General features: G+C 38.0%; 1 protein-coding gene across 1 annotated transcript in view; it reads left to right on the top strand.

The window, feature by feature from the left end:
- Positions 1–211: 211 nt before the first annotated feature.
- DARS1 (aspartyl-tRNA synthetase 1) overlaps positions 212–25,679 on the top strand; it is a 42,673-nt gene continuing 17,205 nt past the window's right edge. Inside the window, exons 1-7 of the mRNA XM_074828563.1 lie at positions 212–381; positions 1,672–1,729; positions 7,888–7,980; positions 12,998–13,100; positions 22,230–22,332; positions 23,608–23,688; positions 24,167–24,226. Of these exons, the coding sequence (XP_074684664.1) occupies positions 304–381; positions 1,672–1,729; positions 7,888–7,980; positions 12,998–13,100; positions 22,230–22,332; positions 23,608–23,688; positions 24,167–24,226 (576 nt within the window). The 5' untranslated portion in view covers positions 212–303. The remainder of the gene's footprint in view (positions 382–1,671; positions 1,730–7,887; positions 7,981–12,997; positions 13,101–22,229; positions 22,333–23,607; positions 23,689–24,166; positions 24,227–25,679) is intronic.

A 25,679-nucleotide genomic window follows, 5' to 3' on the forward strand; every position in this document is an offset into this window, starting at 1 on the left:
TGAGGCGAGGAGCGGGCGGCAAACTGCTGCCCCGGCCGCTGCAGGGCGGGAAGCGCCATCGCCCTCAGCCCTGAAGCGGCGGCGGCAGCCCCGCGCTGAAGGGCCTGCGCGCGCCCCGCGCCCCCCGCCCCGCGCCGCTCTCGCGATAGGCCGTGCAGGCGCGCGGCAGGCGCGGCGCTCTCGTGCTACCGCCGCTCTCGCGAGAGGTGGGCTCGCGGAAGCGGCGTGGCGCGCCGGTCCGTGCTCGACCCGAGCCGAACCGAGCCGAGCCGGGCTGTGGGGGGCAGCGCCGATCGCAGCAGGATGCCGAGCGCCGCCAGCCGCGGCCAGGGCCAGGGCCAGGACCGCCGCCCGGAGAGCGAAGAGTCGTCGGCGGCCGATGTGGGTCTCCGCAGGGAGGGGGTGGTCGCGGCGTCGAGGCTGCCGGTCCCGAGAGAGGGAAGGGGCAGGATCCGGCCTAGCGCGGGGTTGGAGCCGCCCGAGGGGCCGGCGCTGAGGGGGCAGGCGGCAGCGTCCCCTGCGGGGTGGGGAGGCCGGGCCCGGGGAGGCGGGTTGGCCGGGCCCCAGGGCAGAGCTGCCTTTTGGCCTTTTGGTTTTGCCCTGCCTGTCCATCCCCCTTCGCCGGGCCCAGTCAGTTGGTGATTGACGGAAGAGCTCTGCCCCTCCCCGGTCACACAGCGTCTCCTGAACCCCGCGGGAGTCCGGTCTCCGCGTGTGCGGGTGGAGGAGGCCCTGCTTGGGCGATCAGAAACAGCCCTGCCCTGTTCCCGTGCCCGTTCCCCCTTGCAGCGCCCTACAGAAACATCTGGGCTTGCTGCTGCCATAGCAGGCCACTTCTGCAGGGGCACCGGTGGCTCCTGCTGGCCTCGGAGGTGTTTCTGGCATGTGCGTGAAGATCACAGATCAGTGCTGAAAAATTATAGGCCCGTATTTCCTCAAGAAGGAGGAAAAAAAAAAGTATTAATAACAAGCATTAGTTCATTTTGTTATAAAATCAGTTTTGCTTGTTGAAAGGCCAAAAATGCATCAGCAGTAAGGAATTCTGAGTTACAGGTGGCTTCTGTAAAATTATATGTGGGCCACAATTCATCAGAAGCAGAGAAACAAAACCCCCCTAAATAAAGTGCTTAGAATGAACTTTGTTTCATATATTGAATAGAATAAAATGAAAAAACCAAGGCTTTTTTATTTGGAAATGAGTGGGCTTAGTTGAGGTACTAGAATTGTGATATTTTCAATGAAAAGGCCGCATCCCCCTGTGTCTTACCTAACAGATTTTGTTAGTAGTCAGTCAGGCTTGCTTTGGCTGTCGTAATGACATGTGATCTGCTGGATTTCTTAGTGTGCCTGAATATGGGAAGGAAATTCTTAGAAATGTGCTTACTTCTCTAGGACTCAAATATTTTTTTCAGGAGTAGCCTTTTTATAGAGGTATTCACACTAACTTCTGTGTAGCAAATAATGATCCTAATGCATGTTTGCTGTTGTTGGAATTTTTTTTTCTTACAGGGCACAATTATCTCCTCTCACTTGTGTATCTGTGAGCCTAAAACACAATTCCTTGACTTTAATATTATAGCTATTTGTTTTGTATTTCGGTTGCCTCTGTAATTATTTTGTTCATCTTTTTGTGTATGCTTCTTTGATACATGTTTCTCACCTCCATTTTAGGATTATGCTAAGGAAAGATATGGAGTGTCATCAATGATACAATCCCAAGAGAAACCAGGTCAGTTAAAAACAGAAAAAATTTTTTAAAAATGGGGGGAGGAAGAAGGAAAAAAGAAATTATATACTTGACATCTTCAGTGCTTGTTTGAGAAATCATTTACCAAACTTTTTCATTCAAATCCTGCTGCCATTCTTTCCCTTTATTTGAATGCATTTGGCACTTGTGAGGCTGCATTTGGAGTGCTGTGTCCAGTTTTGGGCTCTTCAGTGCAAGGAAGACATTAACATTTTAGAGCCAGTCCAATAGAGAGCTAGCAGATTGCTCAGGGGACTGGAGCACAAGATCTCTGACGAGAGGCTGAGGGAGCTGGGCTTGTTCAGCCTGGAAAAGAGGAAGTTGTGGAGTGATCTTGTTACTGTTTAAAGCTACTTAATGGGAGGGTGTAGAGAAGATAAAGCCAGACTCTTGAAGGTGTGTGGTAATTGGACAGGTGGTCATGGGCACAAATCAGAACACAGGAAATTCTGATTAGATAGAAGGAAAAAAAATCATGAGTGTGGCTGGATATTGGAGCTGGGTCCAGAGAGGTTATGGAATCTCAGTCTTTGCCCTTGCCTGGACTATGCCCTACAGAGCTTGTCAGTTTTTGTCTCTGTCCATCACTGCAGGCTTGACTTTTTTGCATTAAATTATTATTATTTATAATGTACTGAGTCTGAGATGTCAGTTTTTTTCTTTGTTTGGAGTAAGTTCTGCTATGGCTTGCTGCAACAACACTCTCTCTGAGTAGGATATCTGTCTGCTTATGCAGCCTTCATTACTCCTGCATATGAGCCCCAAATCCATTAATATTACATATTAATATTTATGGGTTTTATCATTATTCACACCACTGTGAATTCAGGAAATCCTCATTTTCTACTGATGGGGAATTGGGATTCAGAAAGACTTGTCAGCTACAGAACAATCTCCCAGGCCAACATCCCAAGAAATATTAATCTTCATAATATTCAGTGCATGAAACAGGAATGAGGGAAGGTAATAGACTGGCTTCTTGTAACTTCTTCATAGTGAAATGTAAAAAAGGAATATCATCTGTGATTAGGTGATTTTTTTCCTCCTCTGAATGGGTGTTTTGATTGACCTCCTTTAGGAAGGGAAATGCAGGATGTAGGGAAGAGGAGGAGCCACAAAAGCAATCATAGGTTGAAAACAACTGAAGGGGAACATTATGTCAAGAATGCAACAGGACAAGAAAGTAATTAGAGACTGTATTAACAGTTATTATTGAATAAAATGCATACTAGCTGTCAAAGAAGGGAACTAAAGTTGAAATCACATTGTAAGCGAGCCTGGCTGCTGTGGTCTCCCTCTTCCTGATGCTGGGTCTTCTGCTGATCCATTTCAACATGCAAATAGTAACAACTTGTTTAGCCAGCTTAGCAAAGTGAAAGAAGTTGGCTAGGGGTCTGATGACTGCTGGAAGGGGCAGGAACACAGCCATCCATAGCTAAGTGTAACCACGTAACAGTCCATAAATTGGTGTGCAGTTGCCACCTAAAAGGTATAATATTAAGAAAAAGGTAACTTGCTTCAAATTAGCAACTGACTGGTTAACCTGCACTGCTGACTACAGGCTGAAAGATTGCCCTGGTGGGTCTCCTCTCCCTGCACTCTCCTGTGATGGCATTTGGCTTGCTAGAGTTTCTGCAAGCTGCATTTCCTCTGCCATTCTCACACCCCATAGCAAACAACTGTGTGGGAGATCCAAGCTGGCAGATTGAGATGGTGGATCAAATCCTACTCTCATGGAGAAAGTCTACCCTGCCAGTTGTCTCATACTCAAACACTCAAAAATACTGTGGAGAAAAAAAAATATGTTGAGAAGGAAAATGGTGAAAGCTACAGGAAATTATATGGAAAAGGCTGAGTGCTGTATTTAGGTCTGTCGTCCCCTTGACCCTCAATCAAAAAAAAAAAAAGTCTCAGCCACTGTATGGACAAGATTGAGTAGGTTTTCCATTGGGTTTAAAATACAACCTACAACACTCCTGCTGTTCCATTCTTTAGAAGGTGGTTATCCAGAACACCAAAATTAGGTAACAATAAAAACCAAAATGCCTACAATAAAAAAGTTCAAGATCAGCCTAGTCCCTTCCTTGAGTCTAATGCCCTCTTATTTAAAGATTCAGTAGTGCCTGCCAGGGAGAGCTCTTATCAAAGGATTCACGGGAGGGTGAAGTCATCACTCAGCATCAGTAGTGTGTATGTGCTTTTCCCCAAAGTATTCTGCTTGCATTGAGTGTCTTGGAGGATCTACTGCTTGGGGCAGAGGGTGGTGGGGAAGCGCAAATGCGAGTGTTCCCATCTGTCTGTACTGTATTAACTTTGTTTCTGGAGTCTGTGTGGGTACATGCCATTTCTAAGTCAGAATAATGGATTGTGATATGACGTGCAGATCCACATACCATCTGGTAACTGGAGCCAAAAGTCAATACAGAGAGCACAGAAGTGGGTAGGAGCTCGGTCAGACGTCTGCAGCACTGTCGCTTTTAGGCTTGCTGTCTGTAGTAGCTGCACTGTCCTGAGGACACTGGCTGACCGTGAGAAGTTAAAAAGCTTGGAGTAATCAGAGCAAATTATTCTCCCTTTCCAAGGGACAGGCTTATTGTCCTTTTGCTGTACTCATAGATTCTTGTTACTCCTGCAGGCAAATTAAAACTCTTCACATGTTCTCAAAATTGTTGCATAGGTGCTCCACCCTGCTCTACTGATCTCACACATGCCTGTGACTTGGTTCTTGGCCCACTTCAGTCTTTCTTCTGCTAATGTTGGCTGCCCTGGCTACTTGATGTTCTTGCTCCCTGTTACATCATGTCTTTAAGTCCTTCGTGCCTGCTTGAGGCTATGATTGCTAGTAAAACTCCATTTGCCTTTCCCTTTTTCTCCCTTCAGCCCCATTACTTTAATCTCCTCTCCCTGGAAGCTGCATTCATCTTCTACTGCTTTTGGCTTTCAGGTTCTTTTATTAAACTTATCTTCTCTTTTTCAAATTTATACAGCATTGTAAAGATGCTGGCATTTCACAGAGACAGCGGAAATATTGGTCATACTGTTCAAAACTCCATGATGCAAGATAAATGATCTTAGTAAACAGGCTGATGTGACAGACAGGGAATGGGCGTCGGGTGGTGGAAAAGTGATTTTGTCATATATAACCCATACAGCTTTTTGGGTTTCTATCCTCTCCTCCCATGTTTAGAAGAGGTTAGAGTTCTGAGAGAAGGAGAAGAGTATTTAGAATGTTGAAAAGAAGAGATTGTGCTATACATGAAGGAAATGAAAAATATAGTTTCCCCTTAAACATGATTCAAAATGGCAATGAAGGTGAGATAGCATGAATACTGAATTGGGGCTGGAAGTGTAATTTCAGACTTACAGAGTGTTTTGTTTGAACTTCCTTTAAAATCTTTGTTCCTGTGTCTTCACTGCAACTGTAGCACAGTTTAAAACATCTTTTACTTTTGCATTATTTAGCTGTCTGTAAGTGTTTATGTGGCAAGAAGACAGAAAATGCAAGTATAGCTTGCATTTGTGAAAGAACAAGTAGGTGGTAGTCTGAAGAGTATGGTGGGAGGACCTTAAAGGTAATAGCAAGAAGCTTCATTTTTATCATGGAAATGAACTGAAGGGAATTCAAGGTGAAATGATATGCAAGAGTACTGAGGAAAGATTTGAGGTACAGTATGTTGGTCGGACAAGAAAAACTGAGAGATGAACAATTGCTTACACTAACAAATGTAGACATTATCATGAACTACTGACATTTTAGAAATGAGAGGAAAAGATGATAGATTTGGGAAGTGTTGAAGGAGGGAAACAAAGTGACCTAACGGTTGCTACATCTAGCTCTTTTCAGTGGAGCACATTGGCAGGATGGAGGCAGTGGGCAGGAACAGAAACACAGGAGGTTCCCTCTGAACATCAGAAACATTTTTTTACTGTGAGGGTGACCAAGCACTGGCACAGGTTGCCCAGGGAGGTTGTGGAGTCTGCCTCCATGGAGATACTAAAAAATCATCAGAACATGGTCTTGGACAACTGGCTCTACGTGGCCCTGCTTGAGCTTGGTTGGACCAGATGACCTCCAGAGGTCCCTTTCAACCTTAGCCATGCTGTGATTCTGTGATCTGCTGTTGGAAAAAATGACTTTATGATGTCTCTTTTTGGATATTGTTTTATTAACCTTTTTATGAAAGGTGAAATAGTTTTTAATAATTCATACCATATAAAAATTTTTGTGTTAAAGGTGCCTTGTTTAGTCTCGATGAAACATGAACCATTATGTATCCAAAAGACTTTAGAAAATATTTACCTAATGCAGATGGTTCCTGAAACACTAAGGATCCATAAAAAGGGTAACACCTCATTCTGCCTTCATGCTTGTGCCTGAAAAATGTTTTAAGTTTCTAACAATACAGTTTTAAGTTGACTGAGATAATTTTAACCATCTGAATATCAAACTCTTAGAAATACTAAAGCTTACGGGTTGCGCTGGTTGCATGTTTCCTATGGTACTATTCTGATAAAGTTTGAACATCAGAAGTTGCTGGCAAGTGATAACATCTTTATTCCCCTTTCTCTCTTGCCCAGTGCACACGTGCACATACACACACAGTATTAATATATTTGAGTCATTTTCCTGTCACATTTCTCTGTGCACTTCCATTCTTGTTCTGGTTTTGATGTCTGTCTGCAAAGAAAAAACTACATTACCCTGAGCATAAGCTAATTTTCAACTCCCTAAAATTCCCAGTGCAGAATAATAGGCTTGCAGGGCAAGCTGTGACTGGTATTCAGAGACAGAGGGAAGGAGTCCAGAATGGCAGATGGTAACCTGGGGTAGGCAAATTTTGGAAGAGTTCTGGCGGGAAAAGTCTAGAGTAAAGTCTTAGTAAACTTAATGTTATTTTGAAATGAGGGAGAAGTCTGTGATAAAAGGCAGAGAGAGTGAATTTGCTTGTGTTACATATCATAGAATCATAGAATATCTCGTGTTGGAAGAGAACCATGAGGATCAATATCTCCCTTGAAGATTTTTTTTTTGTCTAATAAGCAGAGTTTTTAATCACATACAAACTGTAAATGAGCAAGCATAGCTGTTAGAACTGTTGAGGTTCTATGCAAGCTATGTATATCCTCTAACTGATTTGTAGATACTATAAGAAATAAGTGTTTGAGACCATGCAAAAATAGGTTTGGCCAAAAATTTACGGAAAATTGCAATTCAAGAAGTACATTTCAAAGAATAGTGGCATGCAGCCAGCATACTGGCAGTTCATAATGGTTGTATACAATTTTTAAAGTCCTGATTTATTTTAAAATATTTTCCTTGGTAAGTTTTATTTTTCCCTCTACTGTCCAAATTTGTCCTTTCCAAACCATGCATTCTTATTGTTATTTAGCTTCCTTGGATACATAGAATTTAAAGGGTTCTTTCTGATGGATCCTGGCTCCTACAATGACAATAGTGCTTGATCAGGTGGTTGAAGAGTTTCTCTCTTAAAATAAATTTTACTGGTTTTACAGAGTAATACTCTTGTTGCTCCAAAATGCTATTGTTTTTATCAAAATAAATCATCTTTTGATTTCTAATGCACATTTATTTGTGGTTTCTTTCTCTTTATTTTAGGTAATAATTACGGTGATATTCACCCTACTTATGTAGATACAGAGAACAGTCATGTCACTTCTGAGCCTTTGTTTTGCTGTGTTCACCATACCAACTTCCATGTTGCATAGTTGAGCAGGGCAGACATCCCATAGCTAGCAGAAATAGGGACTAATAAGTGCAGGTAGTACAGTGCAGCACACTGAAGTCCTATCAAAAATAGTGTAGCCATGCTGGATTCTGCCATCCGTGAACTACAGTAAGTTTTGCTTTTGTTTTAGTGCAGTTTGACCCTGCTATAGAAGTCAAACAATAAGCTTGAACCAGTTTAAAGCTACTTGATCAAATGCAATGCACTGAGAAAGAAATGGGATCTTGTGTGTTTTCAGTACATCTGTTATGCTGTAGATGCAAAAAGTAATGTTTTGCATTTATTTAGCAATGATCAAAAATGTATTTGGAGTTTAAAGTGAAAAAAGTTTTGCTTCAAAAAAGCCAAAACTGTTTTAAAATGTTGTTTGTTTTTTTTTTTAATGTGATTCAGATAGAGTTTTGATTCGAATAAAAGACTTGACAGTGGAGAAGGCTGATGAAGTGGTTTGGGTTCGTGGCAGAATTCATACAAGCAGAGCTAAAGGTGAGATGCTTCCAGGGTTTTTATTTTTGTTTCCTCATATTGTTAGTATAACCTGAATGTTTATTTTGGCTTCATGACCTGTTAGTTATGTCTTGCGTACAAGTAAACTTTGCCGCCTGGTTACTCAGTGTTCACTTTGACTGGTTATTTTCTCTTTTTACCACCTCTCTTTTCCCAAGAGGGGAAAAGGAAGTTTTCAGCTGAGTGGAAATCAGGTATTACTGTTACATTGTAGTAAAAGTGAATTTTGGTTTTATCATATTACTAAATAATGTGTGGACAGTTGTAAATAATAGGAATTTTAAAATGTTATAATATTCTGCTTTGGGTATTAACAGTTGTGAGATAAAACTGTTACAAGCTTCTACTGTAAAACTTACTTTTATTTTAAATGTATCAGTTGTCAGGTCATATTTATTCTGTTGCATGTGAATATTTTCACTGTACCTTTTCTTCGACAGGAAACAACAATCTGTATTAAAATTTCAGAATTTTTACTTTCAGTTACCAATATCTGACTATATCAATTTGAACTTAAAATAAGAAACATCTTTTTTTTTTTGACAAGACAACAGGAAAATCCTATTATAGGTTCTCAGTAGTGTGGGCTGTCACAGTTGGCTGTCTGACAGCCATATTTCTTCCCTGGAATCAGAAGTTCTCTCTGGAGATCAGTTTGCCATATGCAAACTTAAATAGGCTTTGGCCTTTTCAGTTGACATCAGATGCTGACAACTGTTGTACTGGTTTCAGTTATGTTTGGCAGCTCTGTAGTGAGATATAAATACCTTGTCTTCCCAAGAGCTGCAAGAAAAGAGCATAAAGAAATTATCTTCACAAATGAAACCTAACAGTAATCTTAGCACTGGGAATAATGCACAATAGGGGTGAGAATCCAGTACGGAATATTGTCATGGATACTAGATTCATTTCTCTTTTTAAGGCTTCATTTTCTTAAAAAATGTCCCTCTTAATGAGCGTCTGTACAGCAGTCAGTTAAAATAAGGATCTGCGTGTAAATATAGACATATAATGCACAATTTAATTTGTATTAGAATCTTTACATTTAGGGAGTCCTCCATGATTTCCTCAAGAGTTCTGTAGTGTGGTCTTTACATGGAAGTTTCTCTTTGCTATGTATAGAAACTGTCAACCCCAAAAGCTGTGAAAGCCTTGGTCATTACAACTTGAAGTTGTTGACAGGAGACACTATCCAATTTAAATGTTACTATCAGTATACAAATCAGAGTATCTTTACAGCTTTTTCTTTGGCAGTTGTAGGAAGAGTTCAGACTATTAAAAGAATTTTGTATATTAAAGACAGGTGTCTATGCAGACCTTTAAAACAACATAAAGGTTGTTTATTACTGTCTCTGTATTGCATTTATATATATCTTGCATGATATATGCACTTACTCCAATCGGAGTAACAAATATGTAACATGACAGTATTAACTTACAAGAAGTTGTTTGTCATCCTTCACCTTTGACCTCAGGAAAGACTATTGTTTTTCATGAAATAACAGTGCTTATTTTCAAAACTCTTTAACAGAGCCTGAAGAATGAAAGCAAAAGGAGTTGATTATGGGCATGAAATGTTCTCAATTTATTGATTGTGCTTCTTGTTCCCTCTTGGTCTGACAACACAGAACAACTCTGACATTCAGGGAATGCTGCTAGGGAATGCCATATGCTTGTTTACTTAAGCTTTGGGGTAAAGAATCTTACAAGAAAAGCAAATGTTTAAGAGTAAAAAGTAATATTGGCCTTTCCCACACACATCGTGGTGCAATTCCTACCGTTATGGAAAGGAAAGTCTTGCAGGAAACAGGAAAATCTTACACAAAAATAGCTTTAGTTTTTTTCAGAAGCTCAAATTTGACTCCTAAATAACCAACATATCCTTTATTTAACCCTGTCTAGTTCTGACCAATAAACCAAAAAAAATGAATGTGGAACAACTGCAGAATCCAGCTGTCTTATATAGCAAGCCACTCATGAAGTCTGATGGAAATTAACTGAAGGATGTGTAAAGAATGGGGTGTTGGGAATTCCTGTGGGTTGTACTAAAATTAAAGTGCTTGGGGCCCTGTGGTTTTTATCGTAGATTGGATAAATGTTATTTCTGGCCTTATTTTAAAGCTAGCCTAAACTAATGATCACGTTTATCATCGAAAAGCAGTTGGGAAATCAGTCTGGGTTCTGCCAGGCAGCTGGGACTTGCACAGTATGTTAGACCTGAACTTGGTTTTGGTTTATGGATGAGAAGGTTTACAAAACATCAAAATAGCGTACCTGAAGAGTACCACCAAAAACAATTTAAATACTGGACCAAATTTTATAATAAACCATATGACATTTTCTCTTTGCTGGCAGATGTCTGTAACTAGCAATGTATTAATTTATACTGCCAAACATTTTCTGCTCTTTAAACAAATTTCTTCCTTACATCCTTTTCTCTCATAAGGTCTTGTGTCATTTGGTGCTTACATGCAAGAAAGGAAATGGATTCCTGTTTGATTTTACATGCTTAATTTGATAGGATTCTGAGCGTAGTGTCTTCTCTTATTTGTTCAGTGACTAAAAGTTCCTTTCATTAGACTGAGTCAGACCTTTTTAACCAAATTTCTTTCGAAACTTTTCATCTTTTTAGGCATTCTTGTGGGACACAGGATTGGTTTGTTTATAGAAACTTAGAGTAGTTTACTGTAAAATGTGAGTAAAGTTGATTTTACACTTTTCACTTATATACCATGTAAATATTTTGAAAACCTAGAGAACATCCCATTAATCCCAATTTTTTTCTCACTCTGATGCTTCCTTTTTTCCGTCTCTTGATCTGGAAAGGCATCTAATCATGAACTAAATTTGATTATGGCTTCTCTTTTTGATACTTTATTTTGCACGCCTTTGGCTCTTTTGGGAAAAGTTCTGTTTCCTCCTACAATCTTTGTAACTGTGATATTTTAACTGTTCCTATCAGTGAGGTTTGTTTGATCACTTATCTTCTGTGTGATTAGAAATGGTTATATTCTACAAAACATCCTCTTTCCTCATGAAAACAGCTACTGTTATTCATGACAAAAAGATTTGAGTCCTTTTATAATGCAGATACTGATCAGGCTTCTAGTGTTTGGGATGAAGTATAACTGCCAAACTTTTGCTTCTGATTAGTATGATAGCAGCTCCCTCCATTTATTTCACCATCTTCTTAAATATTTACTAGTTGAGTGACATTTTAGATGTCTTCAGCTATGTATTTTTTGTTTGAACACCTAATACATCATTGCTGAAACATCGATCATATTTGCTAAATTATTTGTGACTCATATCATGGAGACAAATACTATTTTCTAGGAAATACTGTATCAAACCACATTGTTAGTAAGAAATTTTGAGATGTCAGAGATGTGAGGTATGCCTAGCTTTCCAAAGAAACTTAGCATATTGTGTCCTATGGAAAAATTGTACTTCATTTGTTGACTTGCTGGATCTGAACCACAGGCATGTATACCACTGAAGGCTCTGTTTGATTTCTGAAGCCTGTACTTTTCTAATTTAAATCTGTGGCTTAATGTTTGCCTGCAAGAAATACATACATCCATACCATATTAGTTTCCTTACTTAGATATTGCAGCCTCTGGAATACAGTTGTACTCTGTTTTCTGAAAATACGGAATTAATTTTGTTGCATGTCTGAAATTTCAATCATAGGACGAGGTTAGTTATTTCCAATAATTGTAATGTTAATTTTTAATAATATTTGTAGTAGTTTTATGTTTGCTTTTATTTCCATCAGATTGTGTGTCAAATATTCTGCATTTATCTTCTGATACTGTTTAAATCATCTGCAGCTATGTGTCAGGAATGGTAATCTACATAATTACAAATGAAAATTGCAACTGGCTTTTTAGTGTCAGTGTTCAAGTTAGATATATACTGATTTTAATGTTTTGTAGTCTAAGACAACAGTAACTGGGAAATAGCTATCTATAATGAAGCTTCTGGCTTCTTCCTATTCTCACCATTTTAATGGAAATGTTATAATGGTACGACTTGGAACTTGGAATTAAAATTATATTGATGCATTTTATTAGATACTGGTACAACAATGAAGTGTTTGTTGTTAATTTCTTTCTCTGAGGAAGAAGCACTGAGAATCACCATATTTCCTTAAATGTGAGTTAAGGAGTAAATGAGTATTAGAGATGTGAGGAAAAATATGAAATGATTGTAACTGTCAGCTAAACAGATTAGAAAGAGCTTTGTTGACTTGGAAATACCCATTTTTAAAGTCAACAAAGTGCATTATGTTCTTTGTAAATTATTATTAATTTCTATTAACTTCTTTTTCCCAAAGCTGCTCATGAATAAATTGCTCTTACAGGAATTTTTACTTGGGTCTTTTAGGTTCTTGTCATTCACCAGAATCAATACTCCTTTTGTTTCCCTTCATTCTGAATGTGTGGTGTGTTATAGAATGAACATTGTTGCTTTAGTCCCTGTGGTGCAAAATCAAGCCTATTTCTCTCAGAGCAGCTTTGTAAAGTGAACTCTACAGCTTTAATTTGAGAAGATGAGAAAAAACTTCTTTTAAAATAATGTAGACTTGAAGTAGTTGTGAACAAAGATACAAGGAAAAGTATGATTTACTTCTTGCAGTTGAAGAACAATAGATATTTTAAAAGTTGTGATTTCTAGTTTTTGTTTTGTCTAGATATTATTTATCTTGGAAGGCCTATTGTTATTTTTAGAAAATGTCCATTCACATGTTTATAGATGTAAGGCAGAATATTTTGATGTATCTCAATGCTTGGGGTGTGTGTACATGCAGAGCTGACTAGTTTGATGTAGCTGTTGGTGGGGGGCAGAGGGGAAGCGGCAAGGGAGAGAGATACACACACCCCCTTAAAAGCTCAGCTTAATATTAAAGTAGTAAAGCATTTTTTTTTCTCATTCACAAAGACCTCAAGTAACTTGTCCTTAATACACCTGCGTTGTTTTTCTTTGTATTCAGGAAAGCAGTGTTTCTTAGTCCTGCGTCAGCAGCAGTTTAATATCCAGGCTCTTGTGGCTGTGGGACAGCATGCAAGCAAGCAGATGGTAAAGTTTGCTGCCAAGTAAGTAAGCAATTATATCCTGTTGTCAGAGTAAACAATGGTGGGAACCAGGACTCCCAGGGGTTGGGACCATTTTCACACATTAACATCAATGCTTCGTTTGTTTTAAAATGTAGTTATTTAAATTGTCAGCTCACTATTGCGTTGAATACATTACACTGACAAAAGATAAAATAGAGAACAGGCTTGAAATTCATTCTGAACTGCTGAAGCAGCATTCTCTCCCCATAGACAACCTACATTTACTTTCAAGCTGGCTAACAAAAAGTCTGGCAAGCTGAGCTTAGTGGGACACTTCATTTTGTGAGTGGTGTTTGTGTGTGTCTGCACATGTTCAGGGTTTTTTTTCTACAAGATGTGTAGTGTAGTAATACATTTTATAGCTAGAACTGATGTGAAGAAGTTCTATATTGTAAGTGGCTTACTGAGTTGAAGAAATCAAGAGTAGCTTCTGTGCACTGAATTAATCTTATTTACACCTTGGCAGTAGAATGTTTAATGAGGGATTTAAGTTACAATTTAAAATATGGGGGGGGGGGTGTAATAGTTAGACTTCCCAATTAAACAAGTGTTTGTTGCAGCAATTTTCATTCTGTTATTTGGTTTGGTTTGTTCTTAAAGATAAAAAATTACCTTCCCCTACTACTTGCTTCAAGATTGTGCTTTCAGATTGTCCATTGCTAAATATGCTTGCATGACAAAAGTGTTTTTATAGTAGAGCTTTTAATAATGTATATCTACTTGTTCACAAATAGAAATGTGGATCAATTCGGTGCAATAATATGTTTAACATGTGGCACTTGAGTTGCTTCTGTGTAGTTCTTGGCACTACTCTCATGCCTGGGAAGGGAGCCCCCACTAATTAGCTTTTGCAGCTACAGCCTTCAACCTTCAATATGTCAGGGAGAGGAGGGATTCATTATAATATAGACTTCCAGAAGCCAAGTTAAGAAGGTTAGGATAATGCTTCTGCTGATGAGGTTCAAGGCAACGGGAAAACAGAACCAGCAGTGTTTGTTGTTTGGCGGTGCTTAGTGTTGGCAGTGCCAGTGTGAAGCATGCTGTTTACAGGTGTTTATGAGCCAAAGTGAAGTGTTCTGTTTCTTCATGAAATAGTTTGTTCTCTCTAGCGCTTAGAATCTTTGAAAAGAATTAAGTGTATAATCTACTCATTCCCCAATTCATCTCCCTCTAACCTACCAACAGTCTGCCTGTACTCTCTCGATGAACTTGCCCTACAAAACAGTGAAGCAACTTACAGTTGTGATGATCACTCTCCTATTCTCCAGTTCTCTCCAACATCTCTCTTTTTCAGTTTTCTTTGTGGTTCTTTCCTCCACAACTGAATTTCTTACATTTTGTGAGCGGCAGAGCTCAGTGGTTAAGAGCTCATGAGAGGGAAGTTGGTCCTTACTCTTTTCTTCCATGTGCTGACTCTGCCACTTGTAAGCCTTCTGTGACTTTTTTTTAAATCACTAATGTTTTTTTACTTGGTTAGTTTTCTGTCAGGTTAGTGATTTAAACTAGGTTATGGAGGTCCAGAGCTAACAAGGAGTGGTAAATGGTGGAAAAGGGTATCTGGAAAGAGTAGAGGGCAAAGCTGCTTTCTCTTCTGGCAGCAGTGAGCTGTTAAATCAGATGGAACCTCATCCTTAGCTTCTTTCCAACTCCCTGTCATCTCCCCACTTTTCTTGATGTGACAGACCTGATTTCCTCTGAGTAGCCAGACTCATGATGTTTGCACTGTGTTTTGACTTTTCATTCTGCTCCTTTTTGCGATAGCATTTGCTAGCTAAATCCTGATACTTCAGCCTCTATAGCATGCATGTTTTACTCATTTGTGCTTCTTAAATGCTCACATGCTTAGCATCATGTTCTCTGAATGATAGAACTTTCTCTGCTACAGCCTTAAGGGTTTTCTTTTGGGGGGTTTGCTTTTGTTTTTTAAACACCATTAGTGCAATCATCTTCTTATGATTCCTTCCCACCAAACCGATTTTATTAATATCCTGCCACACTCTCGCTTTTTCCAATGTTTTATCATCTTCTACGATTTTGTCTGATGTCACTGTTGCACCTGCCTCTTGTCCTTCAGAGGCTGCTGCTGTTCCCCGACTTCTAAGTGCACTTGTAGCCACTGTGCCAGGAACACCTGAAGCACAGCAACAGTATGTGCCTTGTCTTTTTACAGTCACTCTCCTGTTAGTTTTCACTTGCTGTGGAATGATGCCATTATTACTAGCAGATGAGGCTGGTCTTAGATGTCTAAAAATGTTTCTCTGCCTTTCTCAGTGTCTTTTTTCATCATCTTCTCTTGTTTCCTACACATTAAATGAGGAAGTACACATTTATTGAAGAAAACATTTAACTTAAATACCTTATGTTTCAATTAAATTTTTAAACCAAACTTGTTCACTGGTAGTACATAAACTTTGTTTTTCATGTGCTACTTTCTCATATTTTGATACTGGGTCCAAAACTTTCTTTAAAATAGTTCATGAAATTCTGGATCTTGAATTTTTAATGAGGACTTATTAAATCATGAGCATTTTTTGTACAAATTTTCATAAATAATAAACAAGCCAGTTCCTCCTTTAGCTATTGGCACATGGAAACCAAGAACTTTCATAATCTTCTGTGGTCTAGCAACATTCATATACTAATTATCTTCATTATCATAAGAATGTGAGTTCTTTTCGGTGAAAGATACTTAATACTGGTTTAACTCAGTTTTACAAAGAAATTTCCGTGAGTATAACTATGAAGAGTTCCTAGTTGAACTTCCAAAACATATGTAACCCACAACATAGAGCCAGTCAAGATACTGGATTGGCAGCTGTGGAGTTCTTATGTTGTTCATCAGAAAAAAGAAAATCAGCCTAGTCTTGCAAGGGATGCTGAATAAGAAAAAGAGTTAATTGTCTCTTTCAGCCAGCAGAGGTGCCAAGTGTTGCAATTAGTAATTTATCAACCTGCTTTTTTTCTATAAATTATTGGGTGTGGTCGGTTTTGGTTTTCTTTCTCTTTTTTTTTTTTTTTTTATATCAGCATTGAGCCTTTGCCCTCACCCTGCTTCTGTAGCCACATGATATGATATGATATAGCAGTTGGGAGAGGTGGTTAACAGATTCTAATTTAGCTGCCCAAACAATATGCCCTCGCTCAAGAAGTAATCTGATGACTCTTTATAGTAGGCTAGAGAATGAAAACCCAGAAAAGAGATTAAAATAGAAGAAAAAAAAGATGGGTAAACCTGTGTGAAAAACACCTCACAATATAGAAAATATGCATAAGTTCATCAGCCTGATAAATTGGTAATACCAGGAAAACTGCTGGATATTGCAGAAACATTTTCTTTATCTATTTCTGTTTAATTTTTATATCAGTGATCTGGAAGAAAAGGTCAAATTGCAGCTGTTAAATTTGCTGGTGACACAGAAATTGGAATGGTAAACTGGGAGCTAGGAGTAACCAGGGTTCATTTAGAATAATCACTTTGATGCTCTTCAGTGTGAATTTGTACCTTTGTGATCATTAGTTCAGATTTTGTGTATGTTCAGGATTAATAAGTAGGAAAGTAAGTGATGAGAAATGTGAGGTCATGATAGATAACTGACTTAAGTCCATGCAGTTCTCTTACCTACTATGCTAGGAGATCTCTTTGAAAAAGAGGAATAAAATGCCATTCACATAATATATGCCAGTCATTAGACCATTTCTGGAATGTTTGTCCACTTCGCATCTGAATATATGTCAAATTGGAAAAGGTTGACGGTGAAGCTGCAAGATGAAATGATATGTGGTCAGGCAAATCTGCCTTCCTGTGAGACTAAAGAAAAACTCTCAATTCTATCCAAGAGAAATTAGTAGGTAACTTAAACCCCAGTCTGATGGTACCTATGCAGGAAGATTTTCTGTCACTGGAGGGTTCTTTACTTTGCAGAGACAAAGGTATGACAAGATGCAGTCAACAGATGGTGAAGCTAGGTAAATTCAGAAGGGAAATAAAGTGAAATTTTTTTCAGTGAAAATGATTAAAAGTGTGTAGTGAAGTTTGTTACTTAAAAATCCTTAAAAGAAGATAGGCTTTTTTTCCCCTAGAAGATACCCAAGTTCATCCAGATGTTAGAATGTTGGTATAGGAAACAGATTGTTATATTTTTAGAATGAAGGGAATAAGACTAGGTGTTTAGCTGGCCTTCATATATACAATCTCAGTTAACTCCCCTTTCAGAGGGCTTAATGGATACTTACTGTATTTGTGCAGACAGTATTACAGTTGCTCTTATTGAGTTGAGTATAAAATGTTTATACTTTCAACTATTTACAAAGTGAACTCATTTTTTCAAAGTAAACTCTATTGCCTTCAGCTTTCACTGACGTTCAGATAAAGGGTCATTGATTATTAAGTTTTACATCAATTATTTAATATTAGATTTAATCATGTATTAATATAATAATTCATGCAGTCTGCTTCCAGAAAAGTGTTGAAGAAAAAAAAAGAAAATGTCTGAACAAGTATAGATGCTTCCATAAAGTAAAACATTTTCTATTTAAAGTCTATGAATAATCAACTTTCTTCCAATTCTTCAGACTTGTGATCAAGAAAATGTTGATTGTGATTCACTTAGGGAGGCCCACATGGGGTTCAGCTTGCAACATGAAGCTGTTGATGAAAGATGTTGTCATACAGACTGCAGTAATGCAATCCTGTGGTTAAAAGAGAAAGTCTTGGCTAATAGACATGCAGATAATTAAGAGGGCCATAAGGCATCTAGTGGACATTTTAGTAATTATATAGGAACATTACATACAAAGAAGCAGTTTGCTGTACAGAGGAACTTTTTAGCATTGGACTTTATGAATCTGTTACTAAAATAGCTTTAAGAATTAAACAGTATAAAGATGTCATTTGTCTTAATGCATCATGCATCCTAACTTAGGTTCTAGTCCTTTGTAATACTAATTTGCATCAGAAATAGCGTGGCCAGCAGGGACAGGGAAGGGATCTTACCCCTGTACTCAGCACTGGTGAGGTTGCACCTCGATTATGGTGTTCAGTTTTGGGCCCCTCACTACAAAAAGGACATTGAATGACTCGAGCATGTCCAGAGAAGCGCAACGAAGCTGGTGAAGGGTCTGGAGCACGTGTCGTACGAGGAGTGGCTGAGGGAACTGGGGGTGTTTAGTCTGGAGAAGAGGAGGCTGGGGGGAGACCTCATTGCCCTCTACAGCTACCTGAAAGGAGGTTGCAGAGAGCTGGGGATGAGTCTCTTTAACCAAGTAATAAGTGATAGGACAAGAGGGAATGGCCTCAAGTTACACCAGGGCAGGGTTAGACTAGATATTAGGAAGCATTTCTTTACAGAACGGGTTGTTGGGCGTTGGAATGGGCTGCCCAGGGAGGTGGTGGAGTCCCCATCCCTGGAGGTGTTTAAGAGTCGGGTCGACATAGTGCTGAGGGATATGGTGGAGTTGGGAACTGTCAATGTTAGGTTAACGGTTGGACTAGATTATCTTCAACTTTTCCAACCTAGACAATTCTGTGATTCTGTATTTACAGATAGAAATATTGTTGTCTTTAATGGAAATGGTGATAGTTTTGGCATGTTTTACTGCTACTTGTTCACTTTTTTTAGTTTGTTTGGGGTTTTTTTCTTACCCAGGGGAATTTTATCAAAAAATCACCGAGATGACTTAGGGCTGCTGCTACAGAGAACACTTTGCTGTAGTTACTAGCATTTAATTAAAACCATCTTGTTTCTTATGTAACTTGAACTGAAATTACCATTTCACTAACATTCTTGGAATTACCTGTTGGGATCAAAGCAGCAACTTCTAGGTTTCTGTAGTTTACATTTGATGCACTATGTTAGGGACTTCAGATCTTTCCAGCACTAGATCTTGCTGAGCACAGTTCAAATGAAACTCAAAGCACGAGTTTTTACTTCCATACCAGATTAGATATGTAGTCTGAATGAGCAAAAGCATATTTTCTAATTATGAAAGTTTAGAGTAATGATGAATGTTTGTAAATACAAAGATGGTCACATGCAGTAGAAAACTTGGTAGTGCTTTTTTGTGCCCAGGCAATTAGATGCATATTTGGATACAGGGATCTATATAGGTAGGAACTGAGTTGAAATACATCTTAAAATTATGGCAGATTTAATGACTAAGGGATGTTTTAAAGTATGTTCCAGACCAAGAAACATACCACTTTAATTGCAACTCCAGTTTAGAAAGAGAGAGAGAAAAAGCACATTTAATCACAAGTGCAAAGTTTTAAAGTTCTGTTATGCAAGTTTGCATAGCAGTATTACAGTTACAATGATGTAAAAGTCAGTTTCTTCCTGTATTTTTAAATTGATTCCATTTTGCATGTCTTGAATTCTGTACAGGTTCTGATCAAAGCTCTATAATGACTTCACCAACACCAGTTCTCAGACATGGGATCAGTAATTATATTATGAATCCATCATACAACACATTTACATTTAACTATTATTTTCTTTGTCACTGCAGAGAATTTGCTTCAATAAGTTTAAAACATTTTTATTTGCAATTATTAGTGAGGGCTTTTATTCATCAGATTATAAACTTATATTTGCAATGAAGACACTGCTATTCATGTCATTAGTAGTGTTTTCTGGGCATTTACCAAAATGTTGACATGAAAAAGGAAGCAGGAAAAATAGAGAAGAACTGTTTAGGGAAAAAAAAGTTAGCACAAGAGTAAAACTCTTATTCTTTTAAACATTCACTTACTTGAAAAGCAAAGGGAATTTATAGTTATGCCTAATATTATTTTAGCATGATATATTCTCTGTGCCTTTCTTATTAGCATGTTCTCTTGCATTCAAAGCATTGTATTGCTGCCTCAGTCTTTTTAAACAGAAGTTTGAAACAGAATCATTTGTAAGAGAGTGTACTTCTAAGCACTTGGTGCCATTTCTCCTTGTCTTTCCTGAATTTGTTGCCTCTGCTTAAATAATGGAGATGAATGGAGGCTCACCCTTAACTAAATGAATTCTGATTTAAAGCCTACTGTCAACCTCTGCTTTGTACAAATTTAGTCATTTGTTCATTAAACTGATTTGAGCAACTGCAGCTCTTTTAAAGTGTAAATGTACCACAAAAACATACTATTCACAAATTTTATGCAGTATGTGGAATTACCTAGTGGTTAAGCAAGTCAAGCATATGAAGCACCATGGTCTGTGTAAATTTTAGAGGAGCTGCCAATGAGTTCTGTCACCTGTAAGTAGTGCCATCGAAGAAATAGTGTAATCAACTAAAATGCTCAAATCTGGGGTTTTTTAGTTACTTGTAGTTTAGTTGTAGCACTTTTGTTAGGTTTTGAGAGTTTTGTTGCTTGAATTTTCCACTGTTACTTTAATATCATCAGATTTTTCAAAACTTTGATCATTTTTATTCAAAAATTCTGTTGGATAACTTAAAGTGTATCCCGGGTTAGACCAAAGATCCGTCTAGCTTTTCTTAGGGCTGATATGGATGCTTCAGGAATATCAGAAAGCAGGACAAGCAAGCAGTCATAGTTGGCAACACTTGGTGATTGGTATTTCAGCTGCTTCTGGGTCACACCACTCAGGCTTTATCAAAGAAAGCTAAGTTTCCCTCATCAACTAAGAAGATAAACTTAATTGTTTAGTGGGATGAATCCTACTTTAAAAATGTGAGAGAATGACTAATTCCAAACATAGATATTTCTAAAGAGGAACTTCTCAATCCTATTAAGTTTCTCATGTGGTTTTACTGTAGCTCTACAAAAAGACTGTAGGGCCAGAATACCTAGAATTTGTTTACAGCTCTTAGACTGACTTACTCCAGGCAGTGCTAAATAAACTGATGCAGATGCAAGCAATTAGAACTGTAGTTACCATCAGCAGTAGCTTGTACCTGCTTGTACTTTGTCCTTACCTCCTTTAACTGGGGGTTACTGCCCCTTAGTAACACCACCTGTGCATATAAATATTTATCTCACCACCTTCCAACTTAGTATGGGTTTTGTGGGTTGGGTTTTTTGGGACACAGAGAGGGGGCACTAAAAAAAAGCCAGCCTTGTAAACTTGAAGATTGTTAATTGCTTTTTGCTTTACCAAGATCAGTAGCGGCCAGCTTGTCCAATGACATCCTTGCTCACCTCTTACTATTTGCAGTTAAATTGTGGGCCTGCTACTTTCCTGCCTTCTAAGGGCTTATGTGGTCAAGTCATGTACATACAGTGCTTTCCAGACTTCTCAAGAAGGCCTGAGAAGTGAAAGATAAAGTTAATTATAACAGTTATTTGTCATTAAAAGGAAGAATATTTTCTGATATTTGGCCTTTTGTAAGTAGGCTATCAAAGAGACAGAGTGAAAATATATTTCCAGTAGAGGTGAGATTATCTGTAGAAAATTACTGGTTTAAAGTCCAGCACCCTGAATACCTAAATAAAAACTGCTCATACAAATTATTTCCTCACCTATGACTCTTGAGGCTTTTGTTATTGTTTGCTTATAGCACACATACTTTATATCATATTTTTGGAAGACTTTCAAGATGTTTTATGGTGTTTTGATGTCCTATTAGTGAGTGTTAGTGGAGAGCAATTAAGATGTCCCCTGTCGTAGAGAAATGACTTACAAGCATCTTGCATCTTTCAGTAACAAGTCATGTAGTTTAAACAAGCTCAGTCAGTTTTGATTTTCCCCTCCAGATCTAGGACTTCCTTTCAGTTTGTTGTTCTGATGGTTAAGACACATCTTTCAGATAATTGCATCAGATGACACATACAAGAGTGTATGTGGCCTAGAAAAAGAACTAGGCAACTTGTCAGTTTATGTATACACACACAAAGAATGAGCGAGCACTAAGCTTAATCATAATTCTTTCCCTCTCAGGTCTTCCATCCCAGTTTGAATTTATTGTGGCTGGGAATATTTTAGCAAAGTCCTTCACTACTCAGTTATTATGTATGTATATATAATAAGTAACTTTACTGAAATCCTTACCTCTGTTTTGTTGTTCCAGCAGTCCATACAGTACATGAACATCCTAATGCTCAGTACTGTCTGGTGCAGTATGCAATGAAATTCAGTAAGCCTTCTATTCTATCTTTATTGACAGCATCAACAAAGAGAGCATTGTGGATGTAGAAGGTGTTGTGAGGAAGGCACATCAGAAAATCGGAGGTTGTACTCAGCAAGATGTTGAGCTTCATGTTCAAAGGGTAAATTTTTGAGCAAATGGAGCACTGGTTATTTGTTTGAGAGATTAGCTATCTAGGCTGTCTGTCTATCTACATATATAAACTTTGTCAGTAAGCAAAGAACATATGGAGAAATAAACTGCTTTAAACTACAAATTTCAGTGTATCATATGTAAACATGAAACATTTCTGTCTTTAAGAGATGTGATTTTTAGAATTTCCTATTTTTATCTGCCATTTGAATTACAGTACCAAGTAAAATACAGTATCTCACTAGAATAATTTGGCTAGGAATGCTTCTAATTCTAGTTTTTGATTCTTAACTGCAGCAGATACTGTAATAAAAAGTCTGCTGCTTTTTAAGTGCGAGTCAGAAATTTCTTCTTTATCAGAAAGTTACAATCTTCCCCTTAATACAATGGAATGGAATACGTAACTCTCAGCAAAAGTAAAGCACTGGCTTAGCAGTATGGAAGCCCTCGAACTCTTAAAATTCTTGTCGCTTGTGTGGTAGGGCTGGAGGAAGTGCAACTTTATAATTTGTTTAAATAGAAAGCGTATTTAAACCTCTAAGTAATATCCTTTCCTTCTAAAGGCTTTCAACCAAGCTGTATGCCTACAATACAGCTGAAACACAGTCACCGCAAGAGTAGAATACAATGGCTATTATATTTATAGCAGTAAGGTAAATTTTAGCTAACAGCATTGGAGAAAATCTGCAGATTTTGAAGAACCATATTTTAATATATGTGCAGATTATCATATGCTTGATTTTACTGAAAGAATATAAAATTAACTGCACCTATGACTAGACTGTAAGGCAAGGCAAGGTATTTTACATTCTCTGTTTGTATTTTAGGCATCTCATAAATTTTCAATCTGAAATGGCTCTTTCAAATAAAAACAGATTATAAATAAAATAATACAGTGACAACGAGAAGAACAGGATGATCTTGCTGGAATCAGAACCTAAAACTCTGTGAAATCTAGTAGTTTCAGACCTGGTATTCATGCCAATAGGCTTGTCCCTCAGGCAGTGTGTACTTGCTCAGCTCAATGCTTCCTGGAAGAAAAAAAGATATTTTTAATCTTTCAAAAGGAAAATAAGAACTAAGCACTTCCAGTATTGTCATGAGAATGCACCCATGTATCTCAAGTATTTGAATAAAATCACGGTCTTAGAGCTAACAGCCTATGCAAACACTGTTTCAAGTCTATGCCAGAAATATCCTTTTGTAAATCACACCTCCTTTTGAGCTGAGTCTCATGCTATTTCTGTTCCTCTCTCAATTTCAGATCTATGTGATCAGTTTAGCTGAACCCCGACTGCCCTTACAGCTGGATGATGCTGTTCGGCCAGAAGTGGACGGAGAGGAGGTGAAAACTTTGCATCCTCAAATACTTTTTATTGTTTTTATAATTGAACAAAAGCATGAAAGCCAGGCAACTTCCTTAATGCAGTGATTTTGGGGGTTTGTTAGGCTTGCATTTTACTTCCTTTATGTTATCCAGAACGGTGTTAGAAATCTCTATAGCTTTGATGTCTGCTGAACTGCAGTAGGAGGTCAAAACCAGAGGGTTTGCAGTCTTGTGCGTGTGTGTTTTCTGGACCCTCATAGTTGGGTTCTGCCTGTGACCTCTGGGAGAAGTTAAACCTTCAGCTTTGCTATGCTGCCAATTTGCTGTATGTTCTTTCTAGAATGATCGAGAAATTCTGCTGAACTTAGAAGTAGCCCTTGGCTTTGTGCCAAAGGATGTTTTTCTCCTTTGATTTTGTTTTGTTAGGTTTGGGGTTTTTTGGGGGTTTTCTTTGCAGGTGTATGTATTAATTACTTATTTTTGCACAACTGTTTAGGATGGAAGAGCTACTGTAAACCAAGATACAAGACTGGACAACAGAGTCATTGATCTGAGGGTAAGGAACATGCTGTGTTGCATGCTTGACTGCAAGTGTTTATTCTTCACATTTCTAATCCATGAAGCAATAAAGTTTTGGATTTGGTAGAAGTGTATTGTTGGCCAGAGGTAAAATAAACAACATATTTTTCTGTTTGTGAGTGGCATTGTGAAGACACAGGGGTTTTTAATCCTAAATGTTCACCTTTCCTGACATTAATCAAAGAACACATATTAGTAGTTCAAAGGTGAACATTTAGGATTTGTCATGTGGCCGTGTACGTCTGGGCTTTTTTATTTAGAAAAGTAAAAAGTGACTGAATAGTGACAATTTAGAGACAACATTTTTTCTCAAATGTTGTCTTTGATACCCAAAAACTGTAGTAGGAGCTCAGTTTTTAAATATAAGATGGAAGTTTTGAATGTAAGGTGTAACTGAGGTGCTGTAATACATGTCTCGCAAGTGAAATTGTAATTCTATACAGGCCATGATACCAATCTCATTCTCTTTGTTTCTTCCACAGCATTCATATCTTTTTCTTCTTTTTTCTGAAACACCTTTCTTCATCCAGGTGGTTGAGACACACCCTTCTGTGAATTCATATACCTCCCAAATATTTCCTCTTTCTGATCAGCAGCAAAAAACTGTCTACTAAATCACTTACAGAACTTTTCTCCTTTTTTAATGAAACAGCAACTAACACTAACTGTGTAAGTAGCTAACCATTCATATTGACATGAGGCTTTCTGGTCTTTTCCCATATTTGGCTTTCCACAGTAAAATTTTAATTAACTTTTCATTGAATGAAGAGTGTGCTTAGCTCATATTTGTGGTGTACTGCATTCAAAATTCTGATAATAGCAGTCTTTCAGTAAATCAGTCTATGGACCTGGGAAATAAACCAAAAAAGTCAAGTTATTTATTGGAAAATTTGGAAAAGTTCTGGGACTGAGATGCTTAAAGCATTTGAACATCTGATCTCCTTATTTCAGCAACTAAAACTACTTCTGCAAATTGTTTTACTTGGACCAAAGTTAATTGCTTTTCACTTGACCTTTTGTATAATACTGAGCAACTTCAATTTGTGATTACTTTTCAGTTTACTCAGTATCTCATCATCTTGGTCTTTTCATCTGTGTCTTAAATTAAGCCTTTGATGAAAAAAATTCTATACTAATGGTTGCAAGTGAAAATCATTTAAAGGATCATTGGCTTATGGTAGTGGTAAGGCAGTGTACGAAACTGAAGGGAGAACTCTGGGTTTGCTCAAAGTGCAAGTTTTACTTGAACTTTGGGTGATGGAGAAAAATACTTAGTGGCGCTTCAGAGAAACTTAAGAAAATCCATTAAATTAATTAAATACCTGTATAATAAACTGGAAGGAGCCATGAACCCCAAAGAGAACAGAGAAATAATACAAAGGGAAATAGCAGTTAAAAATGCTAGCTGAAAATAATGGCATGAAAGTGTC

This window comes from Strix aluco, chromosome 6 (genome assembly GCF_031877795.1).
Source record: "Strix aluco isolate bStrAlu1 chromosome 6, bStrAlu1.hap1, whole genome shotgun sequence".
NCBI classification, from domain to species: Eukaryota; Metazoa; Chordata; class Aves; order Strigiformes; family Strigidae; genus Strix; species Strix aluco.